Source organism: Littorina saxatilis, linkage group LG16 (assembly GCF_037325665.1).
Source record: "Littorina saxatilis isolate snail1 linkage group LG16, US_GU_Lsax_2.0, whole genome shotgun sequence".
Taxonomy (NCBI): domain Eukaryota; kingdom Metazoa; phylum Mollusca; class Gastropoda; order Littorinimorpha; family Littorinidae; genus Littorina; species Littorina saxatilis.
Window position 1 is genome coordinate 55,350,410 of NC_090260.1, and position 20,689 is coordinate 55,371,098.

The following is a 20,689-nucleotide window of genomic DNA, read 5'->3' on the forward strand; positions in this document are numbered from 1 at the left end:
AACACTGATGCTGACGCTAGCTGAGGAGCCTACTACCAACATCGATGTTGACACTCGCTGAGGGGCTTACTAATAACACCGATAATGACACACGCGGAGGGGTCTACTGCCCACACTGATGCTGATACTGGCTGAGGGGTCAACATGTACTACCAACACTGATTATGATCTAGCATTTACAATTGCACACTGATTTCTGACGGTGTATACTCATCAAGAAGCCCGGCCTTGACGTCAACGAGTTGGAGAACTACCGTCTTGTGTCCAACCTGCCCTTCCTCTCCAAGCTTCTGGAGCGTATCATCCTGGAGCAGTTGAGCGCCCACCTGTCTCGGAACTCGCTGATGCCAGTGTACCAGTCAGCGTACCGCCCTCACCACAGCACCGAGACGGCGCTCCTGCGAATCACCACGGACCTCCTGAACGCAACAGATAGCGGTCTCGTCTCTGCCCTTGTGCTGCTGGACCTTTCCGCGGCCTTCGACACGATCGACCACCAGCTACTCGTCGATCGCCTCAGTTCCACGTTCGGCATTCACGACACCGCCCTCTCTTGGTTCCGGGACTACCTCCAGAACCGCTCTCAGACTGTCACCACTGATTCATTCTCTTCTCAGCCTGTCCCTGTCCGCTTCGGCGTCCCACAAGGATCTGTCCTCGGCCCTGTCCTTTTCACCCTGTACACCCAACCCCTATACCTGGTCATCGAACGCCACGGCCTGAACTACAACTCCTTTGCCGATGACACGCAGCTCCAGAACAGCGCCAAGCCGGAGGACGTTGACGATCTCCTTGGATCCATCTCCAGTTGTTTCACTGACATCAAGAACTGGATGACTGAGAACAAGTTGAAGCTGAACAGTGAGAAGACGGAGGCCCTTCTCGTTGGAACACGACAGAAGATTGCTTCCCTCACTGTGACCGACCTCCAGCTGGATGACGCGACTGTTCCATTCTCCCCTGCTGTCAAGAGCCTTGGCGTCTTTCTCGACTCCACTCTCTCCATGCAGACACACATCTCCTTCATCATCAAGACCTGCTTTTTCCACCTACGACGCATCGCCTCCATCCGTCGCTACCTCACCCACGACGCCTGTGTCAAGCTGGTTGTCTCCCTCATCTTCAGTCGTCTGGACTACTGCAACTCCCTTCTGGCTGGCCTCCCCGCCTCATCCATTCATGGCCTACAATGAGCCCAGAACGCTGCTGCCAGGCTGACGATGAGGAAGACGAAGCGAGACCACATCACCCCCCTACTTCGCTCCTTGCACTGGCTCCCTGTCGACACCCGAATCTCCTACAAACTGTCCACTCTGGTCTACAAGTGTCTCAACGACTCTGCTCCCGAGTACCTTCAATCCTCCCTGGACCTGTACACCCAGCCCTCCGACCGTCCCCTTTGTTCTGATGCTGACCCTCTCCGCCTCCACATCCCTCGCTCGAAACTCGCATCTGCTGGTCAGCGTGCATTTCCCTCCGCGGGCCCCTCCGTCTGGAACTCCCTGCCGCTTGAGCTTCGCCAGAGCCCCTCTCTTGACGCGTTCAAGAGTAGGTTGAAGACTCAGTTCTTCCCGTAGCTGGCTGCGACTTTCATGTTCGACGTGATGTGTTGTGCCCCAAAAGACATTCTTGTGCTGTGCTCTGTGAGAGGTGTTTTCTTTGTGCTTAATATTATTTTGTTTGGACCTAGCTATTGATGTGTACATTGTTGTTAAATGTTTGTTGTATGTTTACCAGGGTTTGCTAGTGTGTAATAGGGTTCGTGTCCGTCTGAAGATGTTAGTTTCTGTGTCAGTCCTGTGTTGACAACTCTTCGACAAGCGCTTAAAACTGTACCCACGGAATACGCGCTATATTATAAGCTTCATATTGATTGATATTGATAATGAGTTTTTGTTGGTGGTCATAACAATGTATGTAGCCACTGTGTAACCTCCCTTGCACAAAAAACGCGAAGTTTATTTCTAAAATGGTTGAAGGAATTTTTTTAGCATTTACATTGATTATGCTAGGCGTTCCAGAAACCAGCATCAGCTGGTACCAAAAGCCAGGAAACTGTCTGCAGACACAGAAGTATACAGTGGTTTTGTCAATATTAGTTAGCAGTTAAAACATGTCCCACGTTCATATTCTATTTCTATACTACCTCATACAAAAAAAACTAGGCAGACGCGTTTGAGGGCAGATCTTTTTGATGAGGCCATTTATTGTAAAACCAATTATAAGACTGAAAAGGCCATTCATTCTCCTATCTTATTTACCATCCCCCCAAATCAAAATCGCAAAATCAAGGTTCGCGCGTTAAAATCGACATAAAATTAAAACTGCTGAAAGGAAACCTGTTGTGCATGTTAGTAGAAAGAACAAATAAATATGCATCCAACACAGTCAGTTTTTTGTTTACGTATCTATTCTTGTCTAACAATGACGTTATGGCATGATGAACGGTGTGTAATTCCTCTGAGAAGCCGTAAAAGGCGGTTTCTGGGAGCATTTTAGTGGATAATCAGAACAAACCCAGCACATTTAATAAATTTCTCAATGCATTGCCTTCAAACGTCCGGTAATTTATGCTAAGACATGTTGTTAAGTACATAAAGTCATTTGAGAGATTAGGTCTGCTTTTATTTGTCATGTCAGAAAAAGAGTCCTTAACATAGTCGGTACAAACAAATTTAAATTGTTGCTATCTTCAACACAAATAACAGATAAGCCAAACGCTCACATTTCATGTACATATTTTATCAAACATGGATGGTATGAGGATTTCAAAGCGAAAGTAATCTTTAAGAAGTGGACTATTTTCAAAGCGCTGAGCTCAAATAGCCCACACCAATCTCACTGCTGAACATTTAACTGAGCAGTTAAAGCTAAAAAAACTCAAAAAGTTCGAGGTATCCGAAGTTCGTGCTATCCAACACGTCGGATAGCTCGATTTTTCAAAGGAAGACTTCGAGCTATCCGAATTCGAGGTAAGTGAAGTATGTTTCGTGATATAAAGAAGGCTGCTGGCCGGGACCAATGCTTCACTTCGACGTATCCGAAAAATCGAGGTAAGCAGCGTAGTCTGTTTTCACCAAGTTGACCGTCCGGCTTCTCCCAGTGCATGTGATCTACTACATTGTCGTCATTGGCACGGCCCTGTGACGTCATATTATAAAGCGTCATTTTTTATATTTAGTCAAGTTTTGACTAAATATTTTAACATCGAGGGGGAATCGAAACGAGGGTCGTAGTGTATGTGCGTGTGTGTGTGTGTGTGTGTGTGTGTGGGTGTGTCTGTCTGTGTCTCTGTGTGTGTGTAGAGCGATTCAGACTAAACTACTGGACCGATCTTTATGAAATTTGACATGAGAGTTCCTGGGTATGAATTTTTTTGATAAATGTCTTTGATGACGTCATATCCGGCTTTTCGTGAAAGTTGAGGCGGCACTGTCACGCCCTCATTTTTTAACCAAATTGGTTGAAATTTTGGTCAAGTAATCTTCGACGAAGCCCGGGGTTCGGTATTGCATTTCAGCTTGGTGGCTTAAAAATTAATTAATGACTTTGGTCATTAAAAATCGGAAAATTGTAAAAAAAAATAAAAATGTATAAAACGATCCAAATTTACGTTTATCTTATTCTCCATCATTTGCTGATTCCAAAAACATATAAATATGTTATATTCGGATTAAAGACAAGCTCTGAAAATTAAATATATAAAAATTATTATCAAAATTTTTTTTTCGAAATCAATTTAAAAACACTTTCATCTTATTCCTTGTCGGTTCCTGATTCCAAAAACATATGATATGTTTGGATTAAAAACACGCTCAGAAAGTTAAAACGAAGAGAGGTACAGAAAAGCGTGCTATCCTTCTCAGCGCAAGTTCTACCCCGCTCTTCTTGTCAATTTCACTGCCTTTGCCGTGCGCGGTGGACTGACGATGCTACGGTCTTGCTGCGTTGCATTGCGTTCAGTTTCATTCTGTGAGTTCGACAGCTACTTGACTAAATATTTTTTTTTTTTTTTTTTTTTTTTTTTTTGCCTCAGTTGCATGCAGTCCGCTTCAAGCTGAAAAATAAATGAAAAGAATGAAACCCTAATTTTTTTTGTTTGTTTTTTTTTAAATTCTTTTTTTTTTCTCTTCCTTTTCTCTTCTTTCTTTCTTTCTCTCTACAGCTGAGCGTCCTTCTTCATTGGCGTTTTATATATTTATCAATTGTATGTGGTTTTCTACAATGGACAAAATCTTGCATCTTTAATGTTGGTTATTGTCTTACATATGTCTGTGTTTGGGTTGACTTAGGTGTTGTTTGTGGCGGTGTCATGATGGAGTTAACATAGTAACAATCACAATAAGTAAGAGGAAAAGCAAATTGTAAGCGTGCTAAAGTTTTCTTAGTAACAGTTCTCTTTTCATACAAGTGGTGTTTAGTGTAACAATGTAAGTTCCGCCTTTACCCCGGTACCGTTCTTCTTTTAGCGAAACGAAAGAAAGAGGGGGCGGTGAGGGAAGCCAGAAAAGAAGTATATATGATACACTATTCTACGTTTCGTATTTGTTTCTCTTTGTCAAACATTATTATAATATCAGTGGGAGTTCCGTATCTATATTTGCTTATGCACATCTTTCCTATCAAAATCAAGTGATTTATATATGTCACGATCGGGTGACAGAGACCAAGAAAGTGTCACTCAGTGGAGTGCCTGTTCTTGGTCGATTATGATAGAAAGCGCCTGTACGTGATATTGGGCTACAGCAGAGTTTGCTGACAGTGCTCAATGAACACGGAGGGTTTGCTGCGCACGAGTTTTACAGTGGAGGTTTCTGCTGTCATAGGGCTGACGGTTTTTCGCTGACAGCGCACACGGGATTTTCAGGGATTGAGTTTCTCGTGTCTTTTTTCTGCTTGGGAGGCAGAATTGTGTATAGCTGGACTGGTTTTGTGACAAGGTCAGTCACGTGTTATTGGCTAGGTTGTCTGAGAGAGACACAAGCACGGGGCACTTGACACCCAGCGGCAGAAGGGGAAGGATCTAATACACAGTTTCTAGAGTATGATGGTTTTTCACCGAATATTGTATTCGGCACTCTAGGGGAGCTTCCACTAGTTTTTCCTGTCTCACTGCCACTATTTTTGCTGAGGACAAGTCGTCAACGTTCCTTCGTCGGCGATGGCTTTCGCATAAGGATTCGACAAGGGGTTCTGGAGGTTTTTGGTCACTGTTGACGAACAGAGGCTGTTCCAGGGAGGAGGCGGACTTTGCTTCCATTGAGAGTACAATCATAGGCTTTTGAGGTAATAAATCATTATTTAACGCTGTTGATGAGTCTGTGTTGTGGAATGAAATACTCTCTGTTGTTCTTTCCAGGTTAGCGCATAATTTACTCTCTGTGACGCTAAAATACTAATCTGTATATGGTTTTTGCAGATAGGGAGAGAAGGACGGAAAATGACTGTTTTGTTGTTGTAAAAAGTCCGTTTTGTGCAGGCCCACGTGCTCGATGAGGTATTTAAAGATGACACGTTTTAAGGTGGTGGGTGAGGGGTAGCAGACATGTTTAGTGCACCGATGCTTTCTGTTTGCAGCCTTCGTTTCGTGTTCCTGTACCTGCTGCACGGCTGCCTTTGGCGGGACACTGCTAGCTGCAGACGTTGGAGCTGGGACCTGAGGAAGCTACGCTAACCGGCTAACCAGCAGACCGGCTAACCAGCGGACCGGCTAACCAGCGGACCGGCTAACCAGCGAACCGGCTAACCAGCGAACCGGCTAACCAGCGAACCGACTAACCAGCATACCGGCTAAGCAGCAGCAGCAGAGATAAAGCTAAGTGCACCATGTCGTACGCACCCCGTTGACCACCGTTGTCTTTTCGTATCTGTGATTTCATTGGAGTAGTGACAACGTGGGGTGTGTGACACCTGCACGAACTAGAGCTTTTCGAACAGAACATTCGCATTTAACTATATTTACACGGGTTCAGCGTGTTACTATAATTTTCTATATACTACTGGCATTTTGTCAGTGAACACTGGTTTTTTTACGTGTTGAGAACGTAAAAGGAACATATTTTGAGTGAAGGCTCGAGGGAGGTGGAGAGTTTATACATAAACAGGCGTCTGAAACTTATACTTTTGTTGACTCTATTTAATTGTATGCCTGCGAGAGTGGATCGTGGTGTGGTTAGTTAATTAGTAGTAATTAACCGGTTCATAATCACCTTAAGTGATATATTGAAACGTGACAATATATTTGCATTTTATTGAGTCAGCACCATTAATATAACCACACAAAATATGTTCTACTCCAAAGACTATTCTTATTTTATATTTCTCATAAATAATTTGTTCAACGTATCTCCATAGCACTTTTATTTTCTTACAATTAACAAAAAAATGTTCAACGTAATCTATTTCGGTTGGACAGAAGGGGCATCTCACACTATCTCGTATTCCAATTTTATACAGAAGAACATTTGTTGGATAAATCGTGTGTAATATTTTCCAGTGCAGCTCTCTTAATCTGGATTCTTGGGTTACATTTTTGGCCAGGTTCCAATGTGACTGGTCGACATTAATGCCAAACATATCACGCCAGAAGTTGATAGATCTCGGGGTAGTGTACTTTTCTTCAACAATATATTCACGGAATTGCCTGGCACTTTTAATACTCGTTTTATTGAAAAGAAGATTGTTTTGTCTATTCAATACAGGTTGGTTAGGATCATAATTGCTTTTCTTAATATATTCAGATACTGCTGATCGAACTACAATATATTCCAAGTAGAGGCCAGGTGAAGCGTAAACACTTGCTTGGATAGCGGGATAGGACTTGATACCGTGATTACCTAACATGTCTCCTACATACGTAATGCCTGACCGGGCCCAGTTCTCATAATACAGAACGTTATTTTGATAAATTATACTTGGATTGTTCCATAAGCAGTTGTCTTGCACGCAATCGTTCTGAGAAATTGTATTATGTTCTAACCATGTTCGAGCAACAGCTGTCCAAAATATCGATTTTATTCTTCCAATTCCCTTAAACTTAGACGGTCGAATAGCTGTAGTAAAGCAGGCAAAGCCACAACCGAACCCTTCAAAATATTTGTTTGGGATCCATGTCCATTTGCATGAAAGGTTGCCAGATGAGAGTTTGCTTAACCATTGACATAAGAAGGAGTTTTGCATTGTTTTGACGTCTATCATATCAATACCACCCTTTTCGGTACTGCTATTTAAAACAACTCTTTTTACTTTTTCAAATGCTTTTTTATTACAGTCTTTTTTCCTCCACAGAAAACGATATAATATTGTGTTTATTTCCTGCAGCACTTTGTCAGGGATACAAATAGATTGCATTAAATAAACTAACTGTGAGAGCAGAAAAGTTTTGATAATGCACATTTTTCCAGGAATGCCCAGGTTCCTTTTTTCCCAAGTGAAGATGCTTTGCTTAATCTTATCAATTTTACTTGACCAGTTTAGTTCAATTTCGGATGCGCTTTTCTCGCTGTTAAAGTTTACTCCTAATATTTTAATCTGCCGAACACATTTTACCTCAAAATTAAAATTGATATTTTTACTTGATCCAATTCCCATTGCTTCAGACTTTAGCTTATTCAAGCACAAGCCTGACACTTCCGAAAATACGTCTATAATCTGTAGAACCATTGTTACGTCATCCGCGTCTCTCAAAAACAAAGTGATATCATCGGCGTATAATAGAATTTTTAAAATATTTCTACAAGTTACATTAAGGCCTTTTACTTCGTTGCTCTGCCTAAATCGTATAGCCAGAAATTCCAGACCAATAATAAATGCCATCGGTGAGAACGGACATCCTTGTCTAATGCCACATTTTACATCAAAGTTTTCCGACAGCCACCCATTGTACACAATACAACTTCTGGTTTCATTAAACAACACATTTACCCATTGTATAAAATCTTTTCCAAAGCCAAATTTACGAAATGCACAAATCATATATTTTTTGGATATACTGTCGAATGCCTTTTGAAAATCCAAGGCTAATAAAATCCCAGGTTTCCTATTAATTCTGCAATATTCAATCACATCGTCTATAGTTCTTATAGTGGATGAGACATGCCTTCCTTTCATATAACCGACCTGGTCCTCATTGACCACTTTATTTATTACTTTGCTCAGTCGATTTGCAAGAGACTTGGCTAAAATTTTGTAATCAGTGTTTGTCAGTGAGATGGGTCGCCAGTTTGTAAGTTTGTTTTTTGGCAGATCTTTTCCTTTATGCAATAAGGTTAATACTGCTGCCCTTTGGGTGTAGGACAAAGAACCATGATCAAAAGAGTAATTAAAGGATTGCACAATTACATCCTTCAGTTTACACCAAAATATTTTAACAAATTCAGTAGTCAGACCGTCCAGACCGGGCGAAGACCCGTTTTTCATCATTCTAAGAGCATTGGAGGCTTCTTCAATGGTAATTATACCTTCACATTGTTGCATTTCGTCTTCACTTAATTTTGGAAGTTCGCACTCGCCAAGGAAGTTGTCAACACTGTTAGATACAACCGAATCAGGTATGTTTATTTCACGGCTATAGAGGTTTGCATAGTATTCTTTTTGTGTTTTTAAAATTTCAAATTGGTCATGTATCTTGTCTCCATTCTCCAATTCAATATTGGGAAATAATTTTGCATTTGCCCGTACTTTTTCTAGATTGAGGAAAAACTTGGTGTTCTTTTCCCCCTCCTCAATCCATTTAATTCGAGATCTTGTTTGTGCGCTCTTCAATCGCTCTTGTTCATAAATTTCAAGGTGCATTTTAAGTTCTTCGCGTTTTCTTAGTAAAGTGACGTTATCAGGTTCCCTAGCAAGATCGGATTCACAAGATTCAAGTTTGTTGTACGTGTCAATCTGCTTATTTTTATTGAAAACTGCACGTTGCTTACTGAATCGGATCGTTTCCTCGTTTATTTTTATTTTTAATAATTCCCATTTTTGTTCAGGGTTCTCCTGCTTATTTTCATCAAGGTAAGTGTCAATTACACTATTAATTTTGTGCACATATTGCTTATCTTTCAAGAGTAGATTATTACATTTGTAATAACCCGGTCCTTTCTTGCCGTTAGAGAGTTTTAGTGTAATACGTACACCTCTGTGGTCGGATGTTGGGACAGACATTAAATTAGTCTCGATCACTGTGTCCATTCCCTCTTCCGTTGTAAAAATATAGTCCAACCGTCTGGCTATAAACTTGTTCATATTTATTTTGGACCATGTATATTCCTTGGTCTCGGGATTAAAAATACGCCAGACGTCATTTAGACCACACTGTTCGACAAAAGAGTGGAAAAGTTTGACATGTGCGGCAGGGTGTTTTTCTCCACTAATGATATCAAGGTTATTATCTCTAACACTGTTAAAATCACCGCAAACTATTTTAATCATCGAATTACTTTTGTTGATCTCTTCAGTAAGAACAGCAAAAAATATTTTCATTTCTCTGAAAGTGCTTGGAGCATACACATTAAAAATGGTTGTTTCTTTTCCATTAATAGACAGGTTTATGGATACAATTCGTTCATGCTGACACTCGATGGACCAATCGAAGGAGAACTGCTTTCTTACAAGAATAAGTTGACCCTTCGAGTGTTTTGTTCCTTCAGTCGAGATTAATTCACCTCCCCATTCTTTTTTCCACGTTGCTACGTCTGCCTGTGTAATATAAGACTCCTGAATACAAATTACGTCATATCTTCCTTCTCTCAGTCGACTAAATAGTTTTTTCCTTTTAGTAACATTTCTCAATCCTCGAACATTTAAGGACAATATTTGTAAATTTTCCATACTAAAATATTAATATGTTTTAGTAGTAGTTCCAACTCGCATCCAAATCGCAATGGCCAGAAATCACAGTCCATTAAACATGCAGTAGTCGTAAGGGGGAAGAAATCTTCTCAATAAGGGACATAATCATCCCGTCTCGGTTTCTTTGGCGTTTTGTTCTTTGTTGACATTGTCGACGTTGGCTGGTGATTTGTTAACATCAGCGCACTTCTGCTGTTTCTGAGGCTGAGAGAAAAAATCACGGTTGCGGTCCTGTGATCGGTGTCTCTTCACAGATCCCGAGCGGCTTCGCGATCCCGCCGACAGCGTAGCACTCCTCGGTGTACGAACAGACGGTCGAAAATTCGCGAAAAAGTCGGGGGCGGCGACGAAGTTGGTGATGGAGGAGGACGGAGCCCTGTCACTGGTTTGCACCGGCTCGTCTGTTGTAGTTTCAACCGCTTCAAAAGACTTTTCGGTTTGCGCCGGCTCGTGACTTGTCGCAGTTTCGGTTTCGGTTTGAGAGTTTTTCTCGGTGGCTGTCTGGCTTATACTAGTGATTACTGTGTGTGATACATGAAATGTGATATGAATGCTGTTTTTATATGTTATACTCTTACTTTCTCCCAAGCGCAAGACAAATTCTTCCATGAAAATTGAAGCCAATAAAATTTGAGTTGAGTTGAGTTGAGTTGAGTTGAGTCAGGACTGCCACGTCTGTGACCTGGTCATCTGCAGTCTCTGCAAACTACTTCATTTTCGCACACTGACACATGGTGCCCATCCAACAAACATTTGCTGCACACTACCTTCCTCGGCACGGACTTCTGTTCCCTATGATAAACAGCAGCGGTGAAAATGCTTACAGTCATGGTTTTCTCGAGAGGGACAGGGGGCACAGTGATGAAGACAAAACGACCCCCGGTCAGAAAACGAGTCAATTTTCCATCTTTGTCTCTAGCTCTCTGTTGCTTAACCCCTGAACGGAGCTCGCAACCGAGACTGACAAGTGAGTTTTCGATCTCAGAGTCGGCTACCGAGAGAGGGAGATTGTCAATGAAAACTTTAGTTGAGGGCTTTTCAATGCCGAGATTGTCACGCAACGAAAAAGGGTTTTCACCACATACCTTTAAGGCGACGTTCCTCAAACTCAAACCTTGAACAAGCAGAGTGTTGCGTGCTTCTCTGGTAGCTGCGTAAATCCTCCACAGCCCCCGAATCTCTTGAGCTCCGAGAACACTTTCTCGTCCAGAAACTCTTTCGGCAGCCAAACACACTTCAAGCACAGAAACACTGTCACTGTCGGACAGGGGAATGTCTCTTCTTTTCAGAAAAACAGGGTTCACACCCGAAGCCATGGTATTTCAATCGAGAGAAGAGAAGAAAGGAGAAAAGAAAAAGCTAACACATTCAAAAGCTAACACATTCGGTGATCATACGACGCAATAGGTCGCGAAGAGTAGACAGCGGGAAGAGCGATGAGTGCTCACTGTGACAACTGCCGTGTACCGGAGCGACGAGAAAAACGTGACCGCACGCCACGACTGCCGCCAACCGAATGACTTGACTAAATATTGTATTTTCGCCTTACGCGACTTGTTTTACATTTAGTCAAGTTTTGACTAAATGTTTTAACATCGACGGGCAATCGAGACGAGGGTCGTGGCGTAAGTGTGTGTGTGTGTGTGTGTGTGTGTGTGTGTGTGTGTGTGTGTGTGGAGCGATTCAGAGTAAACTACTGGACCGATCTTTATGAAATTGTACATGAGAGTTCCTGGGTATGATATCCCCGTTTACATGTATACTGCTACATGTATACAACTTTTAACCTACAAATCATTGTGGACAGGTCATGCATACCCTGAAGTTAATGTACACCAAACATGAAGTAATTCGGTCCACAGACATAGAAGTCATTGCCATTGTTAAGGGCAGCATTTTGTGGAGATTAATGACCCTGTAGTTGCAAAGTCTAATGCATGTGTTTAGTTACGAAACCACAACCAGCTTCAGTCAATAAAGAATGTGTCCATAGTATTGGAGGCAACATGTGTATACCTTTTTCCACACACAAAATCATTGTGTGCCAACATGTTGCACACATTTTGCTTCAACCTTGTATACAATCTCATCTTAGTTATTAACATTCCTGTGTAAAATTGTATGAAGATGGGTTGATCAACAGGGGGATACCGCTATGACATGATGTACAAGCCAAGTGCACCCCTTAATGACTGCAACACGTCTTTTTATTTTCTTTTTACCCCAACCTGTTTAAATGTTTTGGTATTATCGTCACACATGACCTACCTCAGGCTTCAGGCTGTGAATGGTGCTTTGAAGGTTGGCTCTCTCCAGGTTGGGCAGGAGGATAGTCTTGTTGACGGCCACTATAGAACCCCCGGCCACTCTCGGCAGGATGACGTCATTCACAACGGCCTCAGCTTGGTCCAGGTAGTCAAGGGCATTCTTGATGTCATCACAAAGTGCTCTGACATCTGACCCTGTTTTCCTGATGACGGCCCCCAGCAGCAGGCCGCGGTCACGGTGTATGACCAGCAGGTCGGCAAGGTCACGCTTCATGTCCCACTTAGTCACTCTGGATGCTTGACTAATCTCTGCGCTGTGGGTGTTGTTATTCATATCAGCGGCGCCAGCGTAGAGACTGGCGTATAGGCCGCACCTGACTTCCGTCATGATCACCATCGTCTCACTGTGCGCTATTTCCTTTATGATGGTGTTCATTGTGTAGTGGACTCGTTTTAGAATATCATCAATGGACATGACAACCCTGGCCTCTATGTTCTGCTCGTTGTCTTGCCGCTTAATTTCTTCCTCTGTTTTCAGGAACTGCACCTTGTGACCCCCAACGGTGTAATCATCATAGACATGCACGGTGCTAAAGTGCACCCTGGGAATGATGTAGATCTGTGTGTCAAGGTCAGGGAACCAGGCGTGGAGAAACTCGGTCTGCAGAAATAGACATGTACATTAATAATGCACGGTCTAGTTGTGTTTGTAGGTCTACAGAAATAGACATGTACAGTCATAATGCATGGTCTAGTTGTGTTTCTAGGTCTACAGAAATAGACATGTGCGTTCATAATGCACGGTCTAGTTGTGTTTCTAGGTCGACAGAAATAGACATGCACATTCACAATGCATGGTCTAGTTGTGTTTCTAGGTCTACAGAAATAGACATGCACATTCACAATGCATGGTCTAGTTGTGTTTCTAGGTCTGCACAAATAGATATGTACAATAATAATGCACGGTCTAGTTGTGTTTCTAGGTCGACAGAAATAGACATGCACATTCACAATGCATGGTCTAGTTGTGTTTCTAGGTCTGCAGAAATAGACATGTACATTCATAATGCACGGTCTAGTTGTGTTTCTAGGTCTACAGAAATAGACATGTACATTCATAATGCATGGTCTAGTTGTGTTTCTAGGTCTACAGAAATAGACATGTACATTCATAATGCACGGTCTAGTTGTGTTTCTAGGTCTACAGAAATAGACATGTACATTCATAATGCATGGTCTAGTTGTGTTTCTAGGTCTGCAGAAATAGACATGTACATTCATAATGTACGGTCTAGTTGTGTTTCTAGGTCTACAGAAATAGACATGTACATTCATAATGCATGATCTAGTTGTGTTTCTAGGTCTGCAGAAATAGACATGCACATTCATAATGCACGGTCTAGTTGTGTTTGTAGGTCTACAGAAATAGACATGTATATTCATAATGCATGGTCTAGTTGTGTCTCTAGATCTACAGAAATAGACATGTACATTCATAATGCATGGTCTAGTTGTGTTTCTAGGTCTACAGAAATAGACATGCACATTAATAATGCACGGTCTAGTTGTGTTTGTAGGTCTACAGAAATAGACATGTACATTCATAATGTACGGTCTAGTTGTGTTTCTAGGTCTACAGAAATAGACATGTACATTCATAATGCATGGTCTAGTTGTGTTTCTAGGTCTACAGAAATAGACATGCACATTCATAATGCACGGTCTAGTTGTGTTTCTAGGTCTACAGAAATATACATGCACATTCATAATGCACGGTCTAGTTGTGTTTCTAGGTCTACAGAAATAGACATGTACATTCATAATGCACGGTCTAGTTGTGTTTGTAAGTCTACAGAAATAGACATGTACATTCATAATGCATGGTCTAGATGTGTTTCTAGGTCTACAGAAATAGACATGTACATTCATAATGGCTGATCTAGTTGTGTTCAAACATGTACTTTCATAATGCACGGTCTAGTTATATTTCTAGGTATGCATAAATAGACATGTACATTCATAATGCACGGTCTAGTTGTGTTTCTAGGTCTGCAAAATAGACATTTACATTCATAATTACGATCTAGTTGTGTTTCTAGGTCTTCAGAAATAGACATGTATATTCATAATGCTCGGTATAGTTATGTTTCTAGGTCTACAGAAATAGACTTGTAGATTCATAATGCACGGTCTAGTTGTTCTTCTAGGTCTACAGAAATAGACATGTGCGTTCATAATGCACGGTCTAGTTGTGTTTCTAGGTCGACAGAAATAGACATGCACATTCACAATGCATGGTCTAGTTGTGTTTCTAGGTCTGCAAAATAGACATTTACATTCATAATTACGATCTAGTTGTGTTTCTAGGTCTTCAGAAATAGACATGTATATTCATAATGCTCGGTATAGTTATGTTTCTAGGTCTACAGAAATAGACTTGTAGATTCATAATGCACGGTCTAGTTGTGTTTCTAGGACTGCAGAAATAGACATGCACATGTTTAATGCACATCTTTCTTTGCCTGCAGAAGAAGACATGTACATGCATAATGCACGGGATAGATGTGTTTCTTGTATGTACAAGGATGTAAAGTGAAATTGCATGAATGTCATGAAAAGAACGGACATTTGTTGTCTACCTTCTCAAGGACGTGACACATTGACTGACTTACGAGTTCTGGTTCAAAACCAATGCTGAGGGTGACGGTGGTCGCCTTGCGACGAAACATGTCTTCACTTGAACCTAGAACATTCCCATCTCAGCGACGTTGTTCATAAAAGCGATCAATCGCTGTTGAATCAGACATGACACTCAAGAGAGGGTCCATGTTTTGCTGCAATTATTTGTTACTTTGAAGTTGTGATTGCTGGTCATGCAGCAAATTGTCATATATATCAGTGACACCTGGGCACATTGCTGTCACATGCCGATTTTGGGCACACATTATGTGAAAGGGTAAACTATCACCAGTGTAAGTTTTGTGTTGAAGGGAAGTAGAACAGAGCTTGGCATCTTAATGTGCATTTCGTTTTGGTAAATAAAAGTAAAACAGTTCTAACTCAGTTGTTTTTGTCCAGTTTAGTGTTTGTAGTTCATCGTGCCGATCGCTTTGTGATTTGTGTCCATTCATTGTTCTGTAAACTGTAAGTGCCGGGATGCACCTGTGGAGCGTGTTCATCTTGCAACAGCTGCAAGCGATTATCGGTCTTTCAAGTTAAAAGCAAGCCCCTTTATCTCTTTGAGGTAAGCCGACACCTTGGGTTGGAGGGACTGGCACCGGGAGCCTTCAGGTGTTGCTATGTAATATGGTGGCCTGTCTGTCTCTGTATTCCTCGGCTAGCGGCAAGTAGTAGGGGTATTCAAGTAGGTGTCAGTTCTTTTAATACGGCTGAATCTGCGATGTCAACTGGGTGGCTTTGAGAGTTTAGTCTCTTACCCCCCCTCCCTCCCCTTGCTCTTGTTTTACGTTTGACCAATGAAACACGGAATCTGCTTAGAGTGTCGTGGTTACGGGTGGTTACTAAGATGTTGATTGGTTGTCTGAAATGGTTTCTGATACCCTAGCTAAAGTTTGAATATGTATGTACATGCTTGGGTGTGGTAGAGAACTTTTGAGAACAGTTACTTCGGAAGAGTCTGGACGTATTTTGTAGTGTGCTCCACTAACTCAGGAGATGTAGTCAACTTTGTTTGTCATCATTTTTACGAGTTTTCATTCACATCCAGCTGGGAAATAAATATCATGTTCCCCATGCAATAAATCTCCGGTTCCCATAGTTGCAGGAAGCAGGTTATACATGGATAATCAAAAGCAAACCCAATAGAAACGCTCGGGGATTCTTCGGCTCTCTTCATTGGCGTTTCCCCAGACCTAGACAGACGACACTGCTTTGCAAAGTTCCAAAAACGAACTGGCAAACTGGCAAAAGTAAACCAACAACAAAACTACTTCATGAAAGGTCATAAATTCATCACAAACAAATTAAACCTATTGATATGTTGTGTCTTCTTACACAGTCATGGAGTGCGCTTATCTGTGTTTCGACACACAGACGTTCAGTGAAACACGAACGTCAAGTTCAAGTCAAACCAATTGACCACTGGCACACAAATGTTAATCCGTGCACAAGATGTTGTATCGATAAACGAAGCGCACATACGAAATACTAACAAAAGCAAAGAACATAGCAACAAGAAATGCAAACATCCAACAAAGCCGAGCAAGCAGACAGGTCTAATGAAAATCAAAGAGGCAATGATTCGGAAACAAGATCGCGATTCTTTCCTTCGCTGCACGACGCAAATCTGCTGTGACCTTTGACCCAACGTGCCATGCTGCACGATGCAAATCTTCTGTGACCTTTGACCCAACGTAGCTTGGAACACATTCGATAAACTAAGCTTAATATTTACAACTGAAAACCGAGGGGGTGGAGGACTGGGTGGCCGAGTGGTGACGCACTTGTGCTCGGAAGCGAGAGGTTGCGAGTTCGACCCTGGGTCAGGGCGTTGCGGCAATTTTCTCCCCCCTTTCCTAACCTAGGTGGTGGGTTCAAGTGCTAGTCTTTCGGATGAGACGAAAAACCGAGGTCCCTTCGTGTACACTATATTGGGTTGTGCACGTTAAAGATCCCACGATTGACAAAAGGGTCTTTCCTGGCAAAATTGTATAGGCATAGATAAAAAAATGTCCACCAAAATACCCGTGTGACTTGGAATAATAGGCCGTGAAAAGTAGGATATGCGCCGAAATGGCTGCGATCTGCTGGTCGATGTGAATGCGTGATGTATTGTGTAAAAAAAAATCCATCTCACACGGCATAAATAAATCCCTGCGCCTTGAATATGTGCGCGATATAAATTGCATAAAATAAAAATAAAAAGAATAAAAAAATAAATCCCTGCGCTTAGAACTGTACCCACGGAATACGCGCGATATAAGCCTCATATTGATTGATAATGATTGATTGAATACTGAGAGGAACCTACAGAACTGTGCATCCTCAAACCTGACATACTTATCTCAACATTTTATGAACTCAAAACACAGAAAGTTGCTTTCACACGCCAGCTTTGATTGCAACAACGTGCTTGGGCCCCCAACATGTATTATCAAAACGGAACTCGTGTTTTAAAGCATGGCTCCGTGTTGAGTTTGCACTTATTTTCTCACTACCAAAATGATGACAAAAACGATGATTGGTGGTTTGTTGTCAGACCATCTTTTTTGTCGGTCCTCGGGGGGCATATCAACTTTTATTTTCAAAAGACGATATGCTGCCCCTCGGACCGACAAAAAAGCTGGTCTGTCAACAACCCATCAAACATCTTATAATGTTGTGGCTTGTAGCCACCGGCTTCGGTCGGTTGGCGAGGGAGGTGGCGTTGATAAACTCGGAGGCAAAAGAAACGCAAATAAAGGATGCGTTAATTAAACCTTTATGGACTTGAAATAAAAAGAAAATAATGATACTAGCATGTTCTGCACGTGTTGTTTTAGCGGTCTTATCTTGTCAGAACCGTGTTTGCCGTTATCTGGGTCACACGTGAGGTCTTGTTGACGGGGATCCCAAACCGTCATGGGGACCACTTTCAGCACATGCACAATGTGGAAAAGCAGCTTTTTGTGTTCAGAGTGTTCAAGCAAGCTGTACCGTACCCACAAAGCTGTTACAACATTCATTTCTGCGACACAGGCGCGATGCCGAGACTATCGCCAGATCAGCGCCAACAGGCTATCGGGAGACTTGATGCCAGACAATCAGTTCAGCAAGTTGTTAGGGCAGTTGGAGTAAATGTCACCACGGTTTATCGCCTGCAGCAACGTTTTCATGCCACTAACAGTACCTGCGACTTACGAAGACGTGGCAGACCCCGGGTAACAACAGCTGGACAAGATCGCCATCTTGTCCATCAACACCAGCGAGATGCATTCGAAACTGCCGCCAACACAGCCCGTAACACATTTGGGGTGCATGGACAACCCGTCAGTGCCAGAACTCTACGCCGACGCCTTGGTGGGCAGAACCTGGTAAATCGGCGTCCTGCTCGACGTCCTGTCTTGACAGCTCAGCATCGCCTGGATTGTCTAGCCAGGGCCCAGCAGCATGCCCGCTGGCGCCATCGGGACTGGCGGAGGGTTCTTTTTTCGGACGAGAAGCGCTTTTGCCTGGAACCTGGCGATGGGCGTATCCGGATCTGGCGAAGACCTGGACAGCGGTTTGCTAACATTAACATCCTGCAGCATGATCGATGGGGAGGTGCCAGCGTCATGATATGGGGCGCCATTGGTGTCAGTTTGCAAGTGGGACCTGTCGTCTTTCTGAACGTCGGCCAAGGTCGTGGGAATGGTGTCAATGCAGACCGCTACATCAATCAAGTTCTGCTTCCCTATGTGGTTCCATTTGTCCAGAGGTACCGGAACTGCCTGTTCCAGCAAGACAATGCCCGTCCCCATACTGCACGTGCTACCCAGGACAGGTTGCGTCACAACAGCGTGAACATTCTGCCTCATCCTGCTCGATCTCCGGATCTCAACCCAATCGAACACTTTTGGGACATCATGCAAAGAAGGATTAATGCCCTTGCCCGGAGACCCCGCACAGCAGCAGAACTGCCTGCTGCCGTGACCCAGGTGTGGGCTCAGGTTCCTCAGCAGCAAATTAATCACCTCGTCCTCTCCATGCACTGGAGGTGCGCCACAGTCATCAACGCCCAGGGAGGAGCAACACGCTATTGACTTTCAACAGTCTTCAAACAGTGTTCAGTGGAACATTGCACGTCATGCTCTCATCCCAATACACTGTTCCGTATGGTTTTTGTATCGGTCAATTCGTTTCCTTGTTATTGTTAACCCGAAATAATTAATTCGACATTAAAATTCTAGGGTAACCCATCTTCACTGCAGCATTTGCGTTTCTTTTGCCTCTGAGTATATATGTGACCCTACACCACGGAATGAGTCACATGTCACCTTTTCATGATTTTCATATTTTTTACATTTTCCTAAATAGTTTGTTTATGCTCTATCCAGTGGTGAAAACCGTTTTAGAAAAGAGCGAAAACTGTTTGAGTTATAAGCCTGTGACTAAGGTGACCCTCACAATGTTACCAGACTCTCCCCGGAGAACCGCGCGAGGTGACATGCGACTCATTTCGTGGTGGAGCTAACACATTCCCATCATAACAACAAATAATCATGGATTAAAGTTTACATCTTTTTGGAACCTGGTCACAAATGGTTGATCAGTAATTGATTTTGTTTCCAAAACGTTCCTCGAACCTGGTTACAATTAGAGCAAGGCTGCGTGCCTTTTTGAGTCCTTTGGTTAATTAGTTTAGTTTTTCTGCGTCATGTCACACAAATACTAACACGTCACGCGAAGCGATATGAAAACATATAGTCAATCTGTCAGTATCAAACTAAACCAACAACACTGAACACCAGTCCTCACCGAGACAACATTTAGTAAGGCTTGGCGAGCTCGAACCTGAATACAGAGATGCATGCTGTGCTTATCTCGGCGAGGGTGCGAACGATGTTAATTTGCATATACTTAATTTTCTTTCATTCTGAGCACATTTTCAGAGTAAACATGACAATTGGGCCAATCTCTGAAAACTGTAACCTACTTCAAAAATGAAATACAAACATCATTAACCATTAAATTCAGTAGAAGTGTATTGGTTATGGCACAGTCCTCAACAAGGCAAAACATTGCACACCCTAGGGAAGAAAAATCGGCCTTCTCTCTCTATCTATCTCTCTCTCTATCTTTCTCTCCCTCTCTCTCTACCTCCATCTTTCTCTCCCTCTTTCTCTCACTCTCTCTCTCTCTTTCTCCATCTTTCTCTCTCTCTTTCTCTCACTCTCTCTCTCCCTCACTCTCGCTCCGTATTTCTCTTACTCTTACTCTTACTCTCTCTCTCTCTCTCTCTCTCTCTCTCTCTCTCTCTCTCTCTCTCTCTTTCTCTCTCTCTCCACAAATCCGGTTTTCAACGATCTTCTTTGAACTTTCTTTTGCAAGGTCCATGTCCCGCTTTTGAACCATGCCTCCGATAATGACTCATACACTTTTATGGTTGGGCTCAGATACGATACGAAATACACTGACATTCTTTTTACATTTCACCAAAAGCCAGATATGATGTCATGAAAACTTGTATTAGTTAAGGAAACCATTACCTGAAGGCTTCATCTGGAAGAATTGTGTACTGAAGATTAGTCCATAAGTTTTGTCAGATTCGCTCTACACATACATGTACACACATAGTACACAAACAGACATACGTAAACCACCATCCTCGTCTCGACTCCTGGTCCATCTCAAAACATGGAGTCAAAACTTGACTAAATGTAGCAAAGAAGAAAAGTGTCAACAGACAATCTCCCAGGGCAACGTATGTGCAGACCTGCTTGTGCCTTATCCCCTTCATGTGTACAGTGTACACACAAGACAATCTCCCAGGGCAACGTATGTGCAGACCTGCTTGTGCCTTATCCCCCTTCATGTGTACAGTGTACACACAAGACAATCTCCCAGGGCAACGTATGTGCAGACCTGCTTGTGCCTTATCCCCC

The 20,689-nt window shown here is 42.6% G+C and overlaps 1 protein-coding gene across 1 annotated transcript in view; it reads right to left on the bottom strand.

Moving 5' to 3' along the window:
* The window catches only part of LOC138950077 (uncharacterized), a 239,617-nt gene that overhangs the window by 98,872 nt on the left and 120,056 nt on the right, over window positions 1-20,689 (bottom strand). The window contains exon 2 of the mRNA XM_070321855.1: window positions 12,109-12,768. Coding sequence (XP_070177956.1) covers window positions 12,109-12,582 — 474 coding nt within the window. The 5' untranslated portion in view covers window positions 12,583-12,768. The remainder of the gene's footprint in view (window positions 1-12,108; window positions 12,769-20,689) is intronic.